This window comes from Eleutherodactylus coqui, chromosome 10 (genome assembly GCF_035609145.1).
Source record: "Eleutherodactylus coqui strain aEleCoq1 chromosome 10, aEleCoq1.hap1, whole genome shotgun sequence".
Lineage (NCBI taxonomy): Eukaryota > Metazoa > Chordata > Amphibia > Anura > Eleutherodactylidae > Eleutherodactylus > Eleutherodactylus coqui.
This window is the reverse complement of record NC_089846.1, coordinates 16,197,159-16,221,973: the sequence shown is the minus strand read 5'-3', so window position 1 is coordinate 16,221,973 and position 24,815 is coordinate 16,197,159. Positions and strand designations below refer to the sequence as shown.

Genomic DNA, 24,815 nt, shown 5'->3' with positions numbered 1-24,815 from the left:
CAGCTTCAACAGGGTGATATAGGCTACAGATAGTGAAAAGGCTATCCTGCATATGGAGCAAGTACCCAAAGTTTGGTCAGGTGACTTCTTGCCACCAGGTTCAAGAGACGGTGTAAAGGCGGTGTGCCTAAATCTTATCTGCAAAGCTGAGTGATTTTTAATGAAACGTCCAAGTGCGAGTACCCTCCTATGGAGTGAAAGAATGCAAAAAGTTACTTAGATGCAGTAAAGTTCAGTTTCATAAAAATGTGCTACCTCTGCGTCCGTCTATCACCGCCGTGCCATAACCTCTCCTGCTTCACCGCCTCAGTCATCAGGGCCCGGGAGTGACTACCGCTTCTGCACCCCCTATGGCTACACCCTTGTACAGCAGTTAGGAAGATCTTCTGTCTCTCCTCGTACTATCCAAAGCTATTTCTCTGATCCGCAGCCTATCTAAACTGACAACACCAGAGGCATAGCCTGCAGTTATATAAGACAGCATCGCCGGGAGATAGCACATTATTGTAAGGCTCTATGACAGGGCAGCGTATGACCGACGCGTTTCGTAGACACTTCACAGGGACTTTAATACTGTTCCGATCACTCTATAATAGCCTGTTTTATGCTCCGCCAGCTGGCACTAAGCTTCAGACTGATCAAAAACCAGATTAGTTTAGCTGGTAATGGTGCCCAGTGGCTAAAGGAATGCGTGCAAGCCTTCCTCGCAGCGGGAGACGCACAGCTGTACCGTATACAGATCAAACACACCGGTCACCTGTACAAGGCGGCATTCTGAACTCAATATTATTAGGCGGGCCAGCCTGCAATTACAGGAGGGCACGGAGTAATGACTGCCCGCATCCCTTTGAGGAGCTGGCAGGAGTGCGGAAAATGCTGACTGTGCAATTTGCAGCTCTCTTTGTCAGTAATTGTACAAGTGTAGTTATGGAAAAGAAGCAAATAATGCAGGAAGTCACATCAAACGTCTAGGTGGATTATAATTAGTAGAAATCCTATCCAATCATGTCCGCGAGACTCCCCTCCAAAAAAAAAAGAAAGGACCTGCCGGACTCCTGTACAAGCAGGCTGTTTCCCAACATTGATTCGTGGTTCGCACGGCCGGCCTCAGCTACATGCGACCTATGTGGGTCACACATGCCACCGGCCAGCTGCTTGTAGGAGAGGCACCAGGTAGATAGAAGTTGGCTGCAATTGCTCCGCTTAAATCTGCCCAGCCAAATGAGCTTCTTCCTCCGTGCGGCAGTGTCTTGTAGGGCTACATGAATCATCCTCCTCCTGGCTCTGACTCCTCCCCTCTGATGTTCTGAGGCATCACTGTCAGCCAATCAGCTCTCCTGCACACAATTTCTCCATTTTGCTACTGTATTTGTGTACTGAGCTTGGTTCTGCTGCCGTATTTATCTTATTAATAATAATAATTTTTATTTGTATAGCGCCAACTTATTCCGCAGATGCATAGGGGGCTCAATGAGGACGGGGTAGGGGATATGGGGGCAAGGAATGTACAAGATGGGTGTAATTTGAGGGCGGGAAACTAAAATCAGGGGAGTTGGTATGCTTTTTTTTGAAGAGGTGAGTCTTTAGGGCACGTCTGAAGTTCCATGAATCGGGGATTGTCTGGATGTCTTTGGGTAGAGCGTTCCAAAGGGTCGGTGCTGCTCTGGAGGCGAGCAAGGCATACATATAAAGGGAACGTCTAGTCTGACCCTGTTGGCAGAGCGGAGCGTGCGGTCTGGGTGGTGTAAGGACAGGAGGGAGGTGATGAACGGTGGAGCGGTGCCATGGAGAGCTCTGTGGGTGATGAATTTGAATTGAGTTCTATAGTGGATGGGCAGCCAGTGCAGCGACTGGCATAGTAGTGCAGAGGCGTCTAAGAAGGGGCTGGATAGGAAGATGAGTCTAGGTGCCACACTTAGTATGGATTGGAGAGTCTGCTGTGGGGAAGGCCAATTAGCAGAGAGTTACAGTAGTCGAGTCTGGAATGGATGAGGGCGACGACAAGTGTCTTTAGTGTGTCCATGGTGAGGAATGACCGGATTTTTGCAATGAGCTGCAGGTGGCATGTTCGGGCCAGAGTTTGGATGTGGGGGGTAAAGGAGAAGTCTGAGTCCAATGTGACCCCTAGGCAGCGGGCGTGCTGTCTGGGGGTTATGATGGTGCCGGATATTGATATGGAGATGTTGGGGAGAGGTTGGCTGGTTGAGGGTACAAAGAAGAGATCAGTTTTTGAGAGGTTGAGTTTGAGAAAAAGGGAGGACATGGTGTTAGAGACAGCGGACAGACAGTCGGTAATGTTTTGGAGGAAAGGTGCAGAGATGTCACGGGAATAGATGTATAGCTGGGTGTTATCAGCAGCATAGAGGTCGGGTTGGAGGCCAAATCTGCGAATGGCTAGCCCGATTGGGGCTGTAAAGATAAAGAAGTAAAGGGGACCAAGGACCGACCCTGAGGGACCCCGACAGTGAGAGCACGTGGAAAGGAGGTAGAGCTTGATTCCGGTTGCTGTATGAATCTTGAGCTTGGCTCTGGTGCTACTTATGTGTTATGAGTTTGGTTCTGCTGCTGTATTTATGTACTGAGTTTAGTTCTATTGCTGTGTCTATGTACTGAACTTGGTTCTGTTGCTGTATTTATGTATTGAGCTTGGCTCTGATATTGTATTGATGTACTGAGCTTGGTTCTGTAATTGCATTTATGTACTGAGCTTGGTTCTGGTACAGTATTTATTCCCTAAAAGTGTTCTAGTATGGGTATGCTGCTATCTACACAAGCAGAATACAGGCAGACTGCCTTTCAGTGCAATATATATATAAGGGGGGGGGGGGGGATTCTTCACAGGGTGTGAGAACTGCAGGATATTAAGGTTTTTTAAATATAAAAAGTGGCATCGACTATTAAAAAAGGAAATCAAAAATTCTTCAAAAATATGTTTAACATGAAAACCTTGTTTATATATTAGGGCATTTTCTGATGAAACATTCCCTTTATAGGTAACTTCACAAATAAAGACAAATGCTGTGGGCAGGTTATGATGTGCGTTTACCTCAGACCATTCCGACATTTCCCACTGAGGTCCACATGCTGGATTTCTGCAGACCTTCTTCTCGTCTGGTTTGGTGATATCAGCAGAATCACATAAGTCGCTGTACACAGAGCTGTCAAAGCCAGGAGAGATCATCTTCCAGCATCTGACAATACGGAACTGGTAGCCTTCACCGCATGTCCGCGAACACTCACTCCAACTACTGGTCTCCCACCTATAACAAGGGAGAACTATGTTACTGCACTGGACCTCCTGAGTTGTAGGACACAATGGGATCTCTGGTCACCAGGAACTACACAGGAAGGTGATGAGAATACACACATACTTATGACAGAGCACATACATGAATGTGAATAATTTGCATCTAAAAGAATAGTCACTGATAAGGGAGTGAAGGTTTTATGGTCCCTAAATTAGTGCTGGGGGGCCGCCAGGCCAGCAGTGTTCTCTGTGCTATAGATTTCTCATATTTCCCAGTCACGCATAAATCCTTGTGAATAATTTAACCCTCTATTAGCAGTGTCAAACGTTGTTATGAATTTATATTTCCAAATTCTTCTATTGCTTTGTGACTTGAAATTGCCTTTCAGTATCATAACTTTCATATGTTCTATGTCGTGTCCTTGACTAGAAAAGTGCTCTGCCACAGGGAATTCTATCTTTCTCTGTTTAATCGTTTGGCGATGAGATCTCATCCTCGCTTTAAGTTTGTGTCCTGTTAAAAAGATAAAGACAGAATTCCCTGTGGCGGAGCATTTCTCTAGTCACAGACACAACATGGAAAGTATGAGAGTTATGTTACTGAAAGGCAATTTCAAGTTACAAAGCCATAGAAGAATTTGGAAATATAAATATATAACAACTTTTGACACTTTTAATAGAGGACTAAATTCTTCACGAGGCTTCATGCGTGACTGGGAAGCATGGGAAATCTATAGCACAGAGAACACTGCTGGCCTGGTGACCCCCCAACACTAACATTAACATCATGTATTTTTGATAGCCATTAAAAGGTATCATATCTACAAGATTATGTGGTTTCCCTTGCTGGGAACAATCACACTAAATGGGAAGCCACTGGGTAACACTGAGATGGGAAAGAACTTGGGGATTATAGTTAAAGGAGATGTCCCGAGGCAGCAAGTGGGTCTATACACTTCTGTATGGCCATAATAATGCACTTTGTAATATACATTGTGCATTAATTATGAGCCATACAGAAGTTATAAAAAGTTTTATACTTACCTGCTCCGTTGCTAGCGTCCTCGTCTCCATGGTGCCGACTAATTTTCGCCCTCCGATGGCCAAATTAGCCGCGCTTGCGCAGTCCGGGTCTTCTGCTCTTCTCTATGGGGCTCCGTGTAGCTCCGTGTAGCTCCGCCCCGTCACGTGCCGATTCCAGCCAATCAGGAGGCTGGAATCGGCAATGGACCGCAGAGAAGCCCTGCGGTCCATGAAGACAGAGGATCCCGGCGGCCATCTTCAGCAGGTGAGTATGAAGACGCCGGACCGCCGGGATTCAGGTAAGCGCTGTGCGGGTGGGTTTTTTAACCCCTGCATCGGGGTTGTCTCGCGCCGAACGGGGGGGGGGGTTTAAAAAAAAAAAAAACCCGTTTCGGCGCGGGACATCTCCTTTAACTGTAAGCTTAACTGTAGCAACCAGTGCCAGGTAGCTGCTGCCAAGGCAAATAGGATCACGGGGTGCATCAAAAGAAGTTTAGAGGCACATGACAAGAACATTGTTCTTCCTCTTTACAAGTCAGTGGTCAGACCACACATGGAATATTGGGGCTACATTTCTACTGTATCTGCGTCATCAGATACAGGTGAAAGTATTGAGGAGGTTAAAAAAATAATAAAAATCTACACTGACCAATGTGTCTCTGCCGCTTACTCACTTCCAAATCCAGTGGTCACATGCCTGTTGTAGCATGTGACCACTGCGACCAATCACTGGTCTCAGTGCCCATTGACGCTGGTGAATGGCTTCAGCGGTCACGTGCTCAGACGGGTATGTGACTGTTGGACCCATAAGTGAGCGGAGACTGAGGGAAAGCTTGCAGCCTGCTGGGCCTGGGTTAGGGTGCTTTTACACGGGATGACCTGTTTGGCACAGATACCCGACAGGACATCCCATCAATGATCGTTCCTGTGCTATTACACAGAAACGAGCATTGCTGAGTGAATGCACCAACTGAGGCCGAACATACTATGTTACCACTATGTTACTATGAAGGTACTGGTGTGGTGCCCATTGTGACGACACCTTTGGTTTTGATCCACTTAGAAAAAACAGTAATCATGGGAGAACTTTTTGTTGCAACGAGATTAATCGTCACTCATAAAAATGTTATAGCTACACGGATATTGTGAAATCATGACTTAACATGAGTTTATATCTAAACCAGGACTAAAATAACAAAAATAAGAGGAGAATTCTGTCATTTGGGTGGAATAACCTTTTCGGGATGTGGAATGTTTTTGTTTTGCTATTTCAGGGAAGGAAAAAAAAACATGAGTATTTTTAATTACGTTACATTGGAAAATGAGGGTATGATGTGACATAAAGCAGCAACTGGTTGTGCAGTCATGACTCGCTATCCATCGCATCACCAAATGACTCAGTACATTTCTACCAGAAGCCTTCAAAAATGCAGTGATGATATTTTTGGCCGTCTCCATCTGGAAGTTTTGAGAAGGTTGGTCCGGGAACGTGGCAGCCGAAGTAATCTGCAAATGAGTGTTTACTACAGAGTGTACCTTGGCTGACACTCCCGCCCGACACAGAACTCGTGCACGGGCTCGGGACGGGTCAGTGCGTCACAGTGTGAGTCGTCCACTTCCACTCCGTCGTACCGTACACACATGGCGTAATTCGACATCACTCCTACGACGGGAAAACAAAAAGAAAGGTCGGATAGTGAGGAAAAAACGTAATACCGAAAAAAGTCAAGAAAATAAAAAAATTGGGGGGGGGGGGCATTTCGTTAGAAAATTGAAACACAATTCGTGATAAATATTATAAAATCTTAATTCCTAAAGACATACGACTATCTGAGGACTAAGAGGTCCTCCTGTCTGCATTTGATGTGCAATATTGTTTTTATCAAGCTTTACAAAAAAAAAATTAAAAAAATTGTGGCTTTGTTTTTTTCTGTGGTCTACATATAAGATCAAGGTTAGACCCAAACGTACCGGGTCTTACCATCTAAGACAGAAGAGCCTAATGTTAGACCCTTATCATGACTTTTGTGTCAATACCCCCATCTCTGATTCTTAAAGGGCCACTCCAGTGATTTTTAAAATTCATTATATATATATATACCTCAGTTAGTTATTTGTGTCTGAAACTCCCAAACTCTTTTTTTCTCAATTCTAACGAGCTCAGACTTTGGATTATATATTCAGTTTCTCATCAGATTCTCAGTTTGTGTAATGCTGTTACATGAACCCACCAGCGAAACTATCCAGAGGGAGACACAGACACTCCTATCACAGTTACTGATGATGATCACACAGGTATAATATAGGAGATCACAGCTCATCATCCTGACTGTATACTTATGGTCTGTAGCTTATTTAGGTCAATATGAAAGGTAATGATAATTAAACTGTCCCCCCAGCAGGCAAAAATGGTATAGCCTCAGTTAATAATACACTGATGCATCATGGGATTAATGTGAAACTGAAAGTAAAAAATCTCAATCTCAAAATGGTGCCTGAAAAGCATCAGACAGGGGCTGCACTGCAGGGAAGTGTGTGCAATACATAGAGGAGACCTCCAGAGTTTCCTCAGCAGGCAAAAATAGTATAGCCTCAGTTAATAATACACTGATGCATCATGGGATTAATGTGAAACTGAAAGTAAAAAATCTCAATCTCAAGATGGTGCCTGAAAAGCATCAGACAGGGGCTGCACTGCAGGGAAGTATGTGCAATACATAGAGGAGACCTCCAGAGTCAGGTGAGCAGTGCAGGCATAGGAAAAAATGTGATTTCTCCAGGCTGTCCCTTTAATAATCCAGTTTCTTTGGATATGATAATAACAGGGGAAAATAATTGCCCCTTCAATGACCCTCAGTGATCAACTCTGAGGGAACCTGTGTTTAATTTCACTGTAGCACCACCGCAGGAGAAATGGAGTATTACAAGCTGAGTCCTCCAGAAAAAGAAATTCCTTTGAAGCCACGCTTCCTCCAGCTATTAAATGGAGAAGCCAAATGAGGAACTCATCACCAATGTATACAGCTGTAGACTATAGCTAGATGGTTCTAAAATGGGACATAGCACACACAATGCTCCTAAAGGGTGGGTTCTTGACCCTCAATAGTTGAAAATAAATACAAAAAGTCTAAAACCAAGCACCGTGGACTTTCAGAGTAAGGGCTTTATAGGGCGGTAGGTGGTGGGCACGTAGAACCATAACACGTTACACTAATGGAAAGTGTCTGCCTTCAAGTAAGCGTTTTTTTAAATATACCGTATAATTCCGTACTCAGGAGGAAAGGGACATGGCATGGAGCGAGCAGCCTTCCTGCAGACGCAGAGTCACATGCAGTGTCTTCTGGTCTCATACTCACAAAAGAGCCTTGTCTAAAGTCACAGGCTGTGCCCTCTTACCGCTCTGCCAGTGGAAATATTGCTGAGCCTATCTTACCACAGGGCTCTGCGAGCCAAGCGGCTGGGAACAGGTAGTATGTATTTATGCACCCTAAGCCAACTCTGTGGAAGCTATTTCACGCTGCAGACACAAGGGGGTGCTGTGTAGTATTATTTAGTTACTTTTCATTGCTTTTCTAAAGTTCTAGTCAATGTTTTTGAAAAATTGGATGCATGTTAAATGGGACGCACATGCCCATTAATTATAGTGTTTGTACATAAACGGTTTGTGTATGTTTGCGGCTAATTTTTCTTTTTCATTGCTGCAGTGCATCTAAAACTCTACTGTTTTGTGTATACAGCTCCATGCTGCCCTATGTGTTTCCATGGTTACAGATAGTGTTGAGTGACCAACCCAATTAAAAAAAAATAATTGTGACTCCAGATTCTTCTGGCTTCCAGTAAAATCAACAGAAGTAAAAATCAGGCAGTCCTGGGATCCCAGGTTCAAATCCCAATCAAGATCAGATTCAAGCCTAGAACTCCAGCAGTGCCAAGTAGTCACAAGTTTCCCTTCTGCTCAAAGCAGAGAGCCAATATTTTTGGTGATTTTTGTTAAAAATCTGATTGGGATGATCCGATTTAGCAAAAATAGGTCTGATTTTATCGCCTCGCTGATCACGATGAGCAACACTACTTACAGATGACAAACAAAGCCTGGGTGATCCAACATCAATGCTCCCATCTTCCTCCAATTATTGCTATCATACTGCTAAAATAATCAAAATGGACTATTTGCTAAATAAAAATTACTTTTACGCCCCACTTCTTTCTGCGGATTCCAACACAGATTCCAAGATGACATCTCTTGCATTCCATGTCGCTCTACCCTGCCATTGAGTTCCTTATGATTCCGCATTGTAGTTCTTATGGCACAGACTTGAAATCTGCGATGCAATGAAGACAGAACTAGCATGTCAATCCTCGACACGGGATCCGTGTGGAATCTATATCAGAAATGCCGTTCCGTGGCATCTTCAAAATGCAAATCTGTAGCAGAAATCCGCGGTAAAATATGCAGATTTCTGGAATGGATTTCCAAAAAAATATGCACTGGATTTTTTTTAAGGTGGATCCCAGTCATGTGAATTGAGTCCTAAAGGTTTGTGCTCCTCTTGGAGGTCTGATAATTTTTGGTTTGGTAATGGACAATGAAAACAATTCTAGAAAATTCTGTAATGATCTATCTCTGATATTTAGAGATTATTGGTTATCAGTCGGATCTGTGTCAAAAACATTTGGGATGAATGGACTACTGAATGCCCAGTTAAAGACGTTTTCCACCTCCTGCTAGAGGAATACCAAGAGGCAAACTGATCCCGATGTGTCCTAATCCTGGGAGCTCTGATGATTAATTGTGATCTGTGGACGAACCTGACAAAAGCTGTTCAGTTTCTCTACGAGCCTCCACAGGGAGAATTAAGGCACGATGGTCTGCTCATGTTTCTTGTCAAACTTGACAAAGTTTGGAGCGACCCTGATCGCCCCATGAAGAAAGAAGAAGGGGAAAAAGAAAGAAAGAAAGAAAGAAAGAAAGAAAGAAAGAAAGAAAGAAGAAGAAGAAATAATAATAATAAGTAGTAGAGGAAGAAGAAGACACAGAAGAAGACAAAGGTGAAGAAAAAGATGATGCTGGCCCTTCAGTGGTCAGCACTGGTGCCCTACAACACCAGGGCCCTAGAATCAAATCCAGCCAAGGACAACATCCGCTTGGATCCTGCACGCTCTCTCTGTGCCCACGTGGGCCCATTCGCCATAACAACAATCACTATTATTTATATAGCACATACATTTAGTGAGGAGGAGAAAGATGAAGAAGCATGGTGGCTCAGTGGTTAGTCTTGCAGCACTGGGGTCCTTGGTTCAAATGTGACCAAGAACAACATCTACGTGGAGCTTGTATGTTCTCCATATGTTTCATAATAATCACCTGTATTCATATAACACATATATGTTACACATCACATGACTTTACATTTTCTGTCCCAATTGGGGCTCACAATCTATATTCACCAATTAGTAGATTTGGGAGAACAAACAAACTCCATAAAAATGCCATCTTTGGTCAAATTTGAACCTAGGACCTCAGCACTGCAAGGTAACAGCACTAACCACGGACCCACCATGCTTTATCTTCTTCTTCCTCCTACTCCTTCTTCTCCTCAATAAATGTATGCACTTTATAAATAAAGGCCATTATTATGAGGAATAAAGCAACACAAACATGGGGAGAAGATACAAGCTTTATCCAGATATTGTCTTTGATCAGATATGGAACCCAGCATTGGAAGCCACCCCACCACCACCACTAGTGTTATATCCCAATTTTAGGGATATTGATGAAGTTCACTACTATCATTTAATAATAGGTTAAAAAACACAGACAGCCCCTTTAATGCCCCTCTCTGTAATGTTCTGGATTAGGCCGAATGCACACGACCAGGTTGGCTTCCACATACCTGTCCGCTGTCTTGTTATCTATGCTGTCTAAAGAAGTCACTGGCCCCGACTGCATTGGGGGTCAAGTGGGATCCGGGTGCTAGAAGTTGGGTTTTTTTGCCAAGTGACCTCCACCAACCTGGAACCATCCCTGAAAAAATGGCTAATACAAAATAGTAGATATACGACACAAACCTGTGGTACACGTGGCACTGCATGGCTCGTGAGAAGACAGCTTCCATCGGTACATGTCCACGGCGCTAATTCCCTGCACCTTCCTCAGTAGTTTTGGCCCTTTTCTATCGATAGACAAAACAGAGGATTATGAGCGGGCTACCGTTATCAAGGAATGGGCGGCATCTCTTAACGACCAAAACAGTGCGTTACGGTTTTAGCTTCACAGTCACTTGGATATTGGTTGTGTTTGTTTATTCGTATATGTACATATGGAGATACATTGTATAGACATAAAGCTTATGGAGGGGTGTGCTCAGGTGTTTGGTTTTGGGTATTAAAAAACATACCTGTCCTGTTCCCCAAGTAGAATCCCCAGCCTGGTTAGAAGCAGAGCTTCCACTGTCTAAAAAGAGAGAATGGGATAAAAATACCCAGTATAGAAACAGATCAGAATATAACGAAAATGGCTGTTTTTGTCACTTTTATCAAGGACTCGGTCAAACAGCGACAAGTGACTCTAAGAACTTGGAGCTACGATGGGTAGCTGCGAATGAACAGAAACCGTATGAACGTATACTTGTCTCACCGGATCATCGTTCATTGATACCTTTTGAGGGTTTAAAGGACATTTTATGTTTTTTCAAAAATGAGTCCTTTAAAAAAAAAAAAAAAAACGCATCACCCTTCCTGGCACTTGTATAAAACGGTCCCTCCCCACTGCGTCACAGGAGACCCCTGAAGAAATTGAGCCTCCACAAAGGAAAAGAGGATGTCCAAAGCTAAGCACAATGGACCATTTTACTGGGCCTATTTCCCCCTTTTAGGCTACTGCTTCATTTCTTCTACGCAATGGGATTTCATCATCTCAGCGCGGAGACGAGCAGCGCTGGGACATTGAAATGACATTGCGTCTCCTTTGTAGAGGCTCAATTCCTTCAAGGGTCCCCTGCGGCTCAGGAGGAGGGAGTTCCACGGGGGGCGTGGGGAAAGTGCCCTATTATACAAGTACAGGGAGGGGAGATGAACTTTTTTTTAAAGGGTGTTTCCTAAGAGGGAACCACCATTTAGGGTAATTAAGTAGGTGCAGTATCTTTGCGCCGTTCATGCAGTTTCTGTCTGCCTTAACCAGACAAATGTAGTCATAACATGCAGAACTTCCTAGACAGAAGTGTAATATCCCTTGTATAGCCCAATTAGACTTCATATCAATAGGATTTAGTATTTTCACAGGCTACAATACCCAACCCCCATTGACAACAGCAAGTCCCATTGTTTTTACCAATGATGCATTCACAGGATCTAATTCCATACCGGGCACTAAGGCCTTTTCAATGACAAGGGGGCATGGAGGGTCTTCTGAAATAAAAACCCCACATTCTGACTGGGGGGAGAAGCAGGCTTTTTAAAGAAACGGGAAAAATTACATGTGCACAACACAGGGAAAAAAAGTTACAGAAATGTACAAACTTGGTCAACTCAATTTCGAAAGACAAATGGAAAAAGAAATCAAGATAGTCATTAATTCAAGCAAAATGGCCTTCAACGCCTCCATTTTTTCTCATCCATAGAGTTGGACATAAACATCTTGCAGTTGTGATATTCCTGGCTGACCAGGGAAATAGCTTACTTCTGAAGAAACTAGATAGTGTCTAAGGAGATCATTCCCGTCTCTTGTATGATCAACTTATAATGTCTGAAGTCCATAAGTCTACATCCCAGAGGTGACCGCTCTACCACTCTAGATATCGGACTATACTTCTTAGTATCACTACCTATTTTTGCACCTTCATTGTTGAATTTGTTTATTTCAGTAACCCTCAACTCTTCAGTCCTCACAAATGGCCTCTGGCCCTTCCATTTTTTTTTAAACATCCATAGAGTTGATCATGAATGTCTTGGAGTCATGATGGTCTTGGTTGACCAGGGAAATGGCAGACTTCTGAAGAAATAAGATATGTGTCTAAGGAGATCATATCCATCTGATGTCTCATCAAATTATAATGTCTGGAGAACATAAGTCTACATTACAGAGATGACCACTCTATCACTCTTGATATCAGACTATACTTGAGTATCACTGCCCATTTTTCACCATCATTCCATTTGGCTATTACAGTGTCCCTCAACTCATTATGCAAATAAGGGAGATCGAATAATACATCCACAGCGCCACCTATTGGAAGGCAGCATTCCTTCCAGACAAAGTTAGACTCTTTATACAAGCCTTGTAACATTGACTAGGAATGTAAAGCAAAGCCAGACTCCATGTACAGACAGCTGTTTCAAGGTATTTGCCCTTCATCCGTGTACAAGAGGAATCTGGCTTTGCTAGTGAGAGGCCTGGGATCGGGGGTCAGAAACACTATCTTTTCTCCTTAGGGAGAGCACCTAGACGTGAGTGAGGAGACTCAAAAGGCCATTCATGCTCCTCTGGGTAACAAGGCTTGTATAAAGAGTCTAACTTTGGCTTAAAGGAATGCTGCTTTCCAATAGGTGCCACTGTGGTGGTATTATTCCATCTCCCTTATTTGCATATTACCCAGAGGACCATGAATGGCCTTTAGAGTCTCCTCACTCACCGTCTAGGTGCTCTCCCTAAGGAGAAAAGATAGCGTTTTTAACTCATTATTTAGTGCAAAAATAGTCTCTGATCTGACCCTTCAACTTTTCTTGTCAACATCTGCAAAGTTGGCCATGAACGTCTTGGAGTTGTGATATTCTTGCTTAACCAGGGGAATTGCATACTGTTGAAGAAACTGGATAGATGACTAATGAGATAATTCTTGACTCCTGTCTTATTGGCGTCATTCCTGTCTCATCAACTTATAATGTCGGGAGAACCAAAGGAGGTGACCACTCCACCAGTCTTGATATAAGACTATACTTTGAGTATCACACTTTGTGTGATTATCTACATGAAAAAACATTCCTACTATCTCATAGTTCTCACACTGATAACTAAGCCTAATAATGCTCCAATGCTTCCAGTTCTTTAGAGATCACCTCACAGCCATCATCTCATTATCATCACAGGCAGGATTACAATGGGAGATAACACCTATATATAGATAACACAGGAGTCACCAGTTACAACAGGTGATTGTCACAGCTCACCTCCTCCTCCTTGCCCAGGTCACAGAGCTTGCCCACAACACTTTCCCAAAGAAGTTAATAGGTGATGATGACAGCTCACATCCTCTACCTCTCAGCACAGAGCATGCCCACAACACTCTCCTATAGATGTCTATAGGTGATGATCATAGTTTACCTCCTCTCCCTCTCTGCACAGATCACAGAGCGTTCCCACAATACTCTCCTATAGAATTCTGTAGGACATGGTCACAGCTCACCTTCTCTGCCTCCCAGCATAAGTCACAGAGCATGCCCACAATACACTCCTATAGAAGTCTATAGGATACGGTCACAGCTCACTCCCAACACAGGTCACAAAGCAGGCTTGCAACACTCTCCTATAGAAGTCTATGGGTGATGTTCATAGTTCACCTCCATCCCCTCTCTGCACAGGTCACAGAGCATGCCCACAACACTCTCCTATAGAAGTCTATGGGACACGGTCACAGCTCACCTCCTCCTCCCTGATCAAGTCACAGAGTATTCCCACAACACTCTCTCGCATAGAAATCTATAGGTGATGATCACAGCTCACCTTCTCGTTACACAGGTCACAGAGCATGCACTCAACCATCTCCCATAGAAGTCTGTAGGTAATGGTCATAGCTCACCTCCTCCTTCACCCCGCACAGAGCAGGTCCACAACACTCTCCTATAGATGTCTATTGGTGATGTTCATAGCTCACCTCCTCCCCATCTCTGCACAGGTCATAGCCCACAATACTCTTCCATAGAAGTCAACGAGTCATCTTCAGTCTACAACCAATGGCTGCCCCCATAGTCATGTACAGACGATAGAATGAAAACATGTACAATAAGAAAACATGTGCCATGTCTGATGTAAGCCGTCATAACAACCATTGATTGGATGGCTACTTGTTAAGTCGGAGCAGCGGGACCGTCATCCTTGTTCTGTCGACTTGAGGAAACATCATTTTCACGGTATTATTTCAAGTTGGACTTTCTTGTCCCGTCTGGCCTTCGGTGGGTGCGCACTTGTGTTTCAGTAAAATTACCAGCTTTATAAAACAAAACCTATTCTTTCCCTCTGGATTGCTCCCGCAGTGTTTTACTGGACTAGTCCATGCCAAAAAGGGAAGAGAGTGAAAAAAAAAAGTTTTTGGCAAGCAGGTGCGGGACGTGATTCAAGTGTTGTTTTGGCTGCCTGACTTGAAGACGGGCGTTTGAAGCAAAGAATAATGCTGCGGACTCTTGGGATTAACAGTCTGTGCACCTACGTTAATCAAACTGGATTTAACATGGATTTTAACTAATGATTGGAGTTTAAAAAATATATATATATAAAGCCTTGTAAAATAATCCCATTACCTAGATTTTTTTTCCAATTTAAAGGAAACCCATCACCAAAATAATCTACCCTTCTATTCGGGGTTTGTAAGATGCTAATATGTCTATACTAAGATGCTAGTCAGGGGGTTAGACTTAATATCCACTTCCCATGTCTCTTTAGAAGTTAGGTAAGTGTGTCATGCTGGGAGGGTGAAGAAAGGGGAGGGGCATGTATAGTAGCCTATTTTCCAGTTGCACTTTGGGGGTCTATCAGGAGCACCCCTACCATGAGGCTACTTGAGCCTGTTGCCTTAGGCAGCAGTCTGCAGAACTTCAAAAGGGTCATTAAGTGAGTTAAATGGAGCACCTACTGGGAACATTAAATGCTTCATGATTTCTGCCCAGCCAGAGGTCCACTAAGGGGAACACTGTTAATACTAGGCCCAATATGGAGATCCCTATTACTACTGTGGCCACTATGGGGGGTGGTCACTATAAATACTGGGACAACTAAAGGGGACACTATTACTGATGGGTCAACTAACAGGGTCACTATTAATACTGGGGCAAATATGGGGGGGTCATTATTAATACTGGGACCGCTAAGGGGGACACTATTACTACTAGGGCCACTATTACTACTGGGCCACTAACGGGGTCACTATTACTACTTGCGGCCATTAAGGGGGTATCTTTTACTATTAGAGGAACTAAGGAAGACACTTACTGCTAGGGGCACTATTACTCTGTCACTTCCGACAACTCTCAATAGTTCAAATTTTTGTTGGATATCTTATGTATCTTCAATGCCTATAAAATGAGTGGTAGCTTTTGAGAGCCCCCCCCTGGGGTCTATAGTGGGTTACATTGCATTAAAAATAATCCCATCATATAATGCCTACATATTGCTTGTGTACAGTATTCAAATTATACTACACTAATGGGCACTCACAACATTTCCAAAACAATGCTGACATTCAATGCCCAAATAAAACTGCTATTCAGTATCTGAATAATACCGCCATGGCAATATTCAAATTATACTATACTATAGCAACATTACAACACTGCCCACAAAATACTGCCATTCAATGCCCAAATAAAACTGCTATTCAATGTCTAAATAATACCAACATGCAAAGCCTGTGTAATATCGTCATAGAGTTCTCAAATTATGCTGTACAATAGTGCCCTCATAACACTTCCATACGCACAAAATACTGCTATTCCATGCCTAAATAAATCTGCTATTCGGAATCTGAATAATACCTCCATGTAATACCTTCATATAGTGTTCATAGTATACTACGCTATAGGGCCCTCATAATACATCCCACAAAATACTGCCATTCAGTGCCTGAGTAAATCTGCTATTCAGTGTCTAAATAATACCGCGATACAACGCAGATTACGGACAGTAGAGTGGAATGTTTCAAACGCTCCGCTCCCATATTGCTCCTGGGGGTCTCGTCCCAACTGCTCGAGAATTGCCATACATGGACGTAAGCGCATATACACTCTCTATCATAAGGCATATATGCGCTATACAGGGTGCACAATCGCGGGCTATTGCACCCAGATCGGCACATTTTACTGTACTTTATGGCGCTACCAGGACCACTCACATCGGCGCGGGCCAGCCTACATAGCAGGCGGGGCAGCTGACTCTGTAAGCTGTTCAGCTGACTTGTAGGTGGGTTAGTTGACTTGATATGCTGGTCAACTGACCTAGTAGTAGGCTCAGGTGGCATACTTTACCCGCCGATTACGTGCAGACGGGGGCCTTTGGTGTGCAAATGCACCTGAAAATAGAGCATGTCGCATTTTTTCTCCCCCGCACTCGAAATGCGTGGCTAAAAAAACACATGTGACGGAACCCATTTACATCAATGGGTTCTCGTTGCTGTGCATTGTGGTTGCAGATTTTGCGGCCACAAATGCCCTAGTGTGAGGACGCCCTTAGGAGAATCTGACCCAGTGTGTCCTAAAACTGTCCTTGTTGTTCGAACATCAGCTTTTGTACGGATCCTACAATACACGCGTTTCCATCCTTCAGTAGGTTCACAGATTTGGATAAGTCCACCTTGCTTGTTTTTTCAGTGTGGTTAAAACCACGGGCCAATAAAAATGGCCTACAGAGAGCCAGCATGTAATCCCCGAGTCGGGCGTTCTGCAGGTTTTCATGAATTGTGCTCGGCCTACATGCGTCATGAAATTATTAGTTAGACTATTTGATTTTGCTTCTCCTGGAAGCTTTCATATAAAGAAACCACGGTTTCCCTCTATTGCGCGCTCCTTCTGGCGGACTCCATAAATAAGCACTGTCCCGCTGAATCTATCATTAAACCTGATACGGCCCTAAATAAGGAGGGCACTGTGTGGCTTTTAGCTTTCAGGTCGGAGACAAGTCCTTGGGTTTTGCCATTTTACTCTTCTAAGCATCTACCGGTACTCAACGTAGGGTTGACTGGAACGAAGTCATTACTGAGCTTCTACGAGTCTCGGCATTTCCCACGTGTCGAGATATATGAAATGGTGCATTCATACGCTGACGTGTCAAAAGTCCTGGGATAGCAGTATGTAAATTGATGATGAAGTGGTGTTAACTCGCGGGACCACTTGAGAACGTCCACACCTGTAAAAGTTGTGAGGTGTCATCTTGTGAGCGTGGTTGAACACTCGCCAGCATGCTCATGGGAAGGCAACGTGAATGATCGGAGCTGGAATGAGGAATGATGGTGGGTGCCAGACAGATGGGATGTTTCACTTCTGAAGTTGGGCAGGTATTTAGCATTCCTCGATCCCCAGTATCACGTGTGTACTAGGAATACATTATAGATGGCATTACCACCCCTTGTGGACAGCGCAGTGGCCACTGGCCGAAATCACATCCACATTTAATATAAGGGGCCCCACACAAATATCCCGTAGGTCAGTGCAGCGTTCTGTACCTACTAGGGAATATGGGAACAGAAGACCCATCAGAGGACCTCTGTTAACCCTTTCCAATCCACTGTCTGACGTCTAAAGACATTTTGATTGAAGGCTGTACAGCTCCGATGTCGGAAGACGTCCGTCAGGGTATTCTTACTGTAGTTTACTGGCCGCTCTGTTGTCGGGGACTCTCCAGCATGTCCCCTACTGCAGTACTGGCTCTAGTCAGCAGATGGCACCATTGTATAATGGCAGAAAGAGAAAGCCCCCTAGGAAACCCTGAATCCAAAATAGGATTGCAAAGGGTTAACACCACAGCACCAGACACAGTGCCTATCCTGGGCTTGTGGGGTTGCTAATTAGACCCTTGAGGACGGGCAACAAGTGGTGTGATCCAAAGAGTCACAATGCTAATTGTTTCAGGTTGATGGTAGTGTTCATGTGTGGCACGACCCCATGAAGCCATGGACCCCAGTTGTCAATGAGGCACTGTGCAGGCTGCTGGTGGTTCCATACTGGAGTGGGTTGTGTTCTAATGACATGGGTTGAGTTCACTGGTCTACCTAAACACATCATTGACCTGTGCCCACTATCATTTTCAACCCTTCATGGACTTCATTTACCCCACAGTCAAGAGATATTCCAATAGGATGATGCACCATGCCATCGGGCCCAAGTTGTCCAGAACTGGCTATAGGAGCATTTTGGGAGAGTTCCTATGAATGATGTGACTTGCATGATTGAGTCCCATTAAGCATTTATGGGATGTGGTGGTGAGGTCCATTCTCTCCCGAAATCATGCACCTACAAATACCATGGAGCTGTGCGTGGCTATCCAGATGGCTAAACATCCTTTCAAACATCTTCCATTCACTTGTGGAGTCAATGCCATATCAAGTTGATGCACTACGCCAGCCTGGAGGGGTCTTACACGATTTTAGTTCCTGTCCCATGAATTTGGCATGTCAGTGTATATTTAAGGAGGTGTATAGGGTTAACATAGCCCTTCAATGAGGGTTGGTCAAAAGATATGACCACCAGGTTTTCCTGTTATGTTTGTGTCCTTAGGGGTGTAAATATTAGGAAAACAGAGTGATGCAGCACAAGCTAAAAGGGGCCCCTTCCATGTGTTGGATCCTACCATCACATGCCCCCCATTAGGGATCAAGAGGGCCAAATGTTTGTTCACCCACTTGGCTATTCTTCCTTTGTAGCAGAAGGTTCGTTGGAAGCCTCACTTGGTCTGGTTTTCTCCTCTTAAATGGTCATCCCTATTCACTCATTGGAGAAAACCCACAGCATCAGAAGTGTGCCTGTATGGTAGAACTGCTAGAATTTCTTCTAAGAGCATATATACAATAGAGATACATAAAGAACCAGTCAAAAACAAGTAATGGCGTTTAAAAGTTAGGAAGGGTGACCATGGGGTCAACAGCTACCCCATAACCTACCCTACTACTGTGATATCTCTGTCATGTGCCAACACATGAGCAGAAACCAGCAGCACTGCTGTAAAGTGATTTGTTTCTTATGCTTTCAAACGATGTATTTACACAAAGACTGTGCCCACACCTTAAAGGGCATGTCCAGTTGTAAACTACCGATAGCCTATTTGCAGGATAGACCATCAACAGTAGATCAGAGGGGGTCTGCCACTGGAGACCCCTCCAAATTATTTTTTTTCTGGGCTGGTATGCTTGTGCACTGAACTGATTTCTGCAGGAAGCAGGCAGCTCCATTTCCACTGCAGTGGTCAGCCTTGGTATTACAGGCAAAGTTCCAATTCACTTCAATGACCGTAATACCAAGGTGGCCACTGTAGTGCAGAAATCATCTCAGAGCACTGGCCCAGAGAACAGCTGATTAGCAGGGCTGCCAGGTAGCAGTTCCCTACCTACCTACTATTGATGGCCTAGCATAATGAAATGCCATCAATAGTTTACAACCCCTTTAACAAACGCAACCTACTGGTCCTTGAGTAAATTCTGAGTGTTCTTAAAGTGAAGCCTGACACATATGGGAGTATACAAACCATAGCGCAGCCATTGTAGCCACCATGGTGCCCACAGAGATATTTGAACTAATTTAAGTTGGCTCAACCCCTCTTTCTCAAGGGGGAAGAAGGGCATATAAAGTCATAAGCACTGCAATGTTATAAGAAAAGGGGGCAAGAGAGCTAACCAAAGGTTGGCGCTCTTCTCTACTAGGGCCTCACCCGCCTGATGGGGTAGGTGGTGGAATGAACTCCTGGGGCCCATCATGATTTTTCCTCTATCCCATATGTGCACGAACCTCCATAGAATCAGATGTCTTCCAACGTCTTAGAAGTGACACTGGGCCCTTAGGGTCTTTAGGGCTTTTAAGCAGCATATGGTTACTGTCGGTGACTGCTTGGCATATCTTTTACTGGGCACTTCTGCATCTCTTGTGTGTAGGGCTCATGTTTTATTAAAGAAATGACAAACAGACTTGCATTCTTACACGGGACACCTATGCCGCGCATTCCTCAAGGAACGTAACTTGCTATTTAAACGTTAAAAAAAAAAAAAGTCCGCCTAATAATGTCCTGTCTAGACTGTCTTGCTGCACAGAAGCCTCTTTGTAACTTGGGGAAAGAATTAGCCCAGCTATTATGTGAGGTACAGTAAGTGGCGGTAAGCTGAAGAGCTGTCTCTCCAAGATAATGGATTCATTTCTTTCGTGCATGGTCGAGCTCGTCGCCTCCGGTACATTACGCAGCGGACTTTGTACATTTAGTAGTGAGAAAAAGACATTTTGTAAACACAAATGGAGTAAAATTCAACTTTAGACTTTCACAAAAACTAAATTCTGCGCCACAAAAAATCATTCTGAACCAAAAAATAGAAATCTGGGTCACAAATCCATTCAGGTATTTTCGATTTCGTGGTTAAAAAATGTATATATGATGCCAGAATAATATCATTTACAAGTGGCATCCCTTCACTTATACAGGGAACCCACTGATTCTTAAAGCAACCCTCCGGTTTCGGGACAAGAGGGTGCAGGGGGTATATTACCTGCACTTCTTCTTCTCTACTGTCCCTCCGATCCACTAGTTCCGCGTCCCATTTCCAGCTTTCCAGGATGGCTGTTGCAGTTTTCTAACTAGCTGATGCACACTATGCAGTGCTCTCTGATTGGTCAGTGCTGATCAAGTGAGCAGTACCGCCCAATCAGAAAGCAAGTATAGTGCATTGGTAGTCTAACACTATCAATGCACTGTGGAGGGTTAGGTAGTCTGAACTTTGCATCAGTCATCTTGGATGGCCGATAAGAGAATTAGAAAATGGCAGGTCGGAGAGATGACAGAGAAAAACAATTGCAGGTAATATACACTCCTCCCTGTCTGGTCCTGGGACAGAAATTTGTCCTGAAACTAGAGCGTCACTTTAACCTTACAGATGAAGGATAATTCCAGTCAAACTTGGCTTAAATGGGTCATCGACAACGGAAAAACATGGCTGCTTTCTTCCATCACACTGCCACACCTGCTTACAGGTTGCGTTTGGTATTGCAGCTCAGCCTTATTCATTCCATTGGAAGTGACCTGCCATACCAGACACAACCCATGAACAGGTGTGATGCCATGTTTTTCTAATCTTACTCAACTGCCAATCTCTCACTCACCACTTTTGTGGGAAGCTGAGATTTGAGGTGTTCTTTGGAGCTGTGTCAGACTCTAGTTAATCACCAATTCATTTTATTCACTGTTCAACACATTATAATCACTACCTCTATGGGGTCAACAGGTTGAAATAATTTGCTTTTTGGCTCTGCTGAGCCCCTTTTTTCACAAATGATCATACTAGCTCTTCTATATTAGTTCTGGAGGCACAAGAGTATCTAAAACAACACTCTAGCATGAAGACCATAGATCTTAATTTCCTGGACTTCAGTCGGTAGGACTTGATGAGGCATAATACCTTAAAACAACCCTGATCATGCAAACAAAAATGACCACCTCCATGCCAAACTGGCATTAGAGTCTCCTCTCTTTAAGGTAAGCTAGGATCATGTAGGAACAGCAACTTCAAACATATATTTTCTGGGGTAGATGTTCGCAGATGTACAGAATCATGATATGAGAGGAACCCAACAGATTCTGGAGCTCACCTACCTCACTTTCTGGGTCCTATTTGTAGAAGGGACTGTTGCGTTGGTCAACTGTGTCTCAGCTGAGGTGTTGATGCTCAACTCCAAGAAGGTGACATTCAGGTCGAATGTAGCCGTCTCCTCATTTTCCTCATAATCAGCATAGAGATTGTCCAGGTTGGGCTCCAATGAGTTAAGAGGTTCTCCAATGCTTCTGTTGAGGTGATGGAATGCCTCCCTGGATCCTAAGGCTATGTTGGAAAACTTCTTGGCAATGGCATTGCCAGGGAGTAATTCCTTGGAATTAAATCTGTGTGAAGAGTCTTGTTCTCCAGTGTCTGAGATATAAGTAGTCTTGTTTGTGCTCAAATCTACGTGAAGAGCAGGATAGATAATTTTTTCTTCTCAAAGACGTATAACCCAACCAAATAAGGTAGCCCAGAAAAAATAAGCATTATTTACCTTTAATTGCTTTGCATTTTGCCCTCTTCTCACAGTCCATGGCTTCTCCTCCTTCATACACTTCATTTGTGTGTTGCTCATTGACCGGGCTCCCATTGTCCCCTGAATTTTGCCTCACGATGGCGGGACTTTCCCCTTTGGTTTTTCCCTTCTGAACATTAGTATTAAGGCTTCTGTTCTGTGATGTAAGCTCCTCCTCAAACTCTTTGCTTTCTTCACTCTCAGAGTCTGGGAAGGGGTAATAGATTGGCTGAGTGACCCGAGAGTGCGGTCTCCTGAGAAGGGTGTATTGGAAAGTGATTGAAGGGTTTTTGCCATTTTGGTTCCATACCTGTAAAGTGATACAAGAGTCAGATCTTCCCTCAAACCATCACATAAGACCAAGAAATTGAGTCTGTAGGTGTTTCTTTTGAGTATAAAGTACTGGTAATACTAAGGATTCAGAACCATAGTCATTGTCTTAACCTAAATCCTATGCAGTCACTACTTTATTCAATGGTCACCAGGACCAAACAGAATGAGGTCCAACCAGTCCTTATTGAAGATGACTTCAAGATTTTTAAAAAAATGACCTCCTTCAGGGCACATCGGACATTGACAAAGACATGACTTACCATGATGTTCAAGCCTTGGTTGGTTGGCCCTTGAGCTACTATATATTCTATTCCGGTCTCATACACATCCATTGGTCGTCGATATTTAAAGACAGTGCCAGCAATATTGAAATTTTTGGGGGTGTCAACCTTGAAGTTGCCGTTAAAGTAGTAATATCCAGATTCATCTGCAACAGCTTGAGACACAAAGTTGTTTGATGACCCAAAAAACATGAACATTCGTAGATACCCTATTAGCATGGATTATATTTGGGACCACATGCACCATATTAGTGATGGTTACTGACCTAAGACGTCCGCAGATTTCTTGCGCTCAACTATCTGGATATCCCTTGCACCAAGAGGAATGTAGGTGACTAGGGCATAACCTGAAAGAGAACAATATGTTACATAAGGTTTAAGCATCGGGACAGAATACAGTTGGGTCTCATATGGTCTTGGTCACAGAAATTATAGGATGTGTCTGACCAATGTGATCTTGATGCACTACAAAAGTGTTAATATTAACTTTAACTGATGATTAGTGATCCTGCATTGAGCAGGGCGTTGGACCAGATGACCCTAGAGGTCCCATCCAACGCTACCATTCTATGATTCTATGTATAGGGCAGTTGTAGTTGCTCAATCCTCTGGAGTCATGTCACGGGTCCTAAACGTCCCTCTAAAAACCACAACATCCGTATTGGAGCTGCTGCTGATGCATATTATTAGGTTTCTTTTTCTACCTGTCCCACATTGGTTGTCCCATGAGGGCAGAAACCAGGATCTGGCCTCTTGGTCAACACTTTCAATTAAATTCTTAAGGGCAAAGTCTTAAGAAAACTCTTTACGGGTTTGCAAAAATGTTTCCTCATTAGTGTCTGAGAAGTAGGGACAGAAGCATTGATAACCTTCAACCATTTACCAAGATGGGAAGCTCCCTTCCTGTAATTCCCAGTGACGTGGACACAGCTGCTCCCGTCTCCCTGGCAGACACCACATTTATCCAGGGTGTGGGTGGAGAACAAAACCCCGTCACATCCAATTGGCTGGGGAGAGAGGAACGGTAAACACAACATGAACTGAGCAGCACAAAGTGCATCTGTTGAAAGCTTCAAAATAATTGTTGGCCAATGTTCTACGGTAATGTTTCAACAAACCTCACATTTTCCAGACACGCAAACCCCTCGGTAGTCACTGTACTTGCAAGATGTCCCATCTCGAGCCTGGACCATGAGTTGTCTCTGACCATCAACCGTAGTGCACTGCAGGTCACACGGTTTGCTGGAGATGTGCACATAGTCATCTAGAACCCAACATCCTTAGGTAAGTCCAAACAATGTCATTACAACACATATGTGTCCTTCCTTACCTGTCCTCTTGGTTTGCGATATCTCAAGATGACCAGCTTTAAAAATAAAATGTTTTGATTGCTCTGAGAATTTTAAAAAGTTTTAATTCTTTAAAATTGGTCATCTCAAGCCGCTCTCGACCGGAGAGGAAAGGTAAGGAAGGACACATCCATAAACACTACCAACTAGTAACCTAGCAAAAACTGAGGTATGGACTAGGTTTAGGTGTTCCACCTATGAATCACTAATGTTGGTCTCACTTAAATGGAAGCTCCAGTCTCCCAATAAACTTAGGAAATGGACAAATGTAGTGTGACGAGATGAAATATTGGTATAAAATGTATATAAGATATGGGTGATTACCTCTCTTCCACACAAATGTAAGGATCATAGTGGTCAGCAGACTGCAAGGTCACAGCTGTGTTATAGCTTTGCTTCAAGGAGGTTTCAGAGTTTTTGATTTTATATAGTTTTGGGCTCCCTGTACCCAAAACTACATGAAATCAAAATACTCACCGTAGTACCAAACCACTGCTTCAGCGGTCTGACAAGTGATGTCACCTGGCCAGAAGGCCTGATGATGTCCCATAAACTTGTCATGGCAGGTTTATGGGACAT

At 43.7% G+C, this 24,815-nt stretch overlaps 1 protein-coding gene across 1 annotated transcript in view; it reads right to left on the bottom strand.

The window, feature by feature from the left end:
- The window catches only part of ADAMTSL2 (ADAMTS like 2), a 53,159-nt gene that overhangs the window by 14,731 nt on the left and 13,613 nt on the right, over positions 1–24,815 (bottom strand). Inside the window, exons 6-16 of the mRNA XM_066582027.1 lie at positions 24,006–24,151; positions 23,771–23,894; positions 23,154–23,234; positions 22,867–23,042; positions 22,253–22,583; positions 21,816–22,161; positions 16,776–16,941; positions 10,669–10,724; positions 10,340–10,443; positions 5,807–5,933; positions 3,047–3,260 (exon numbers count right to left, since the gene is read on the bottom strand). Coding sequence (XP_066438124.1) covers positions 3,047–3,260; positions 5,807–5,933; positions 10,340–10,443; positions 10,669–10,724; positions 16,776–16,941; positions 21,816–22,161; positions 22,253–22,583; positions 22,867–23,042; positions 23,154–23,234; positions 23,771–23,894; positions 24,006–24,151 — 1,871 coding nt within the window. The remainder of the gene's footprint in view (positions 1–3,046; positions 3,261–5,806; positions 5,934–10,339; positions 10,444–10,668; positions 10,725–16,775; positions 16,942–21,815; positions 22,162–22,252; positions 22,584–22,866; positions 23,043–23,153; positions 23,235–23,770; positions 23,895–24,005; positions 24,152–24,815) is intronic.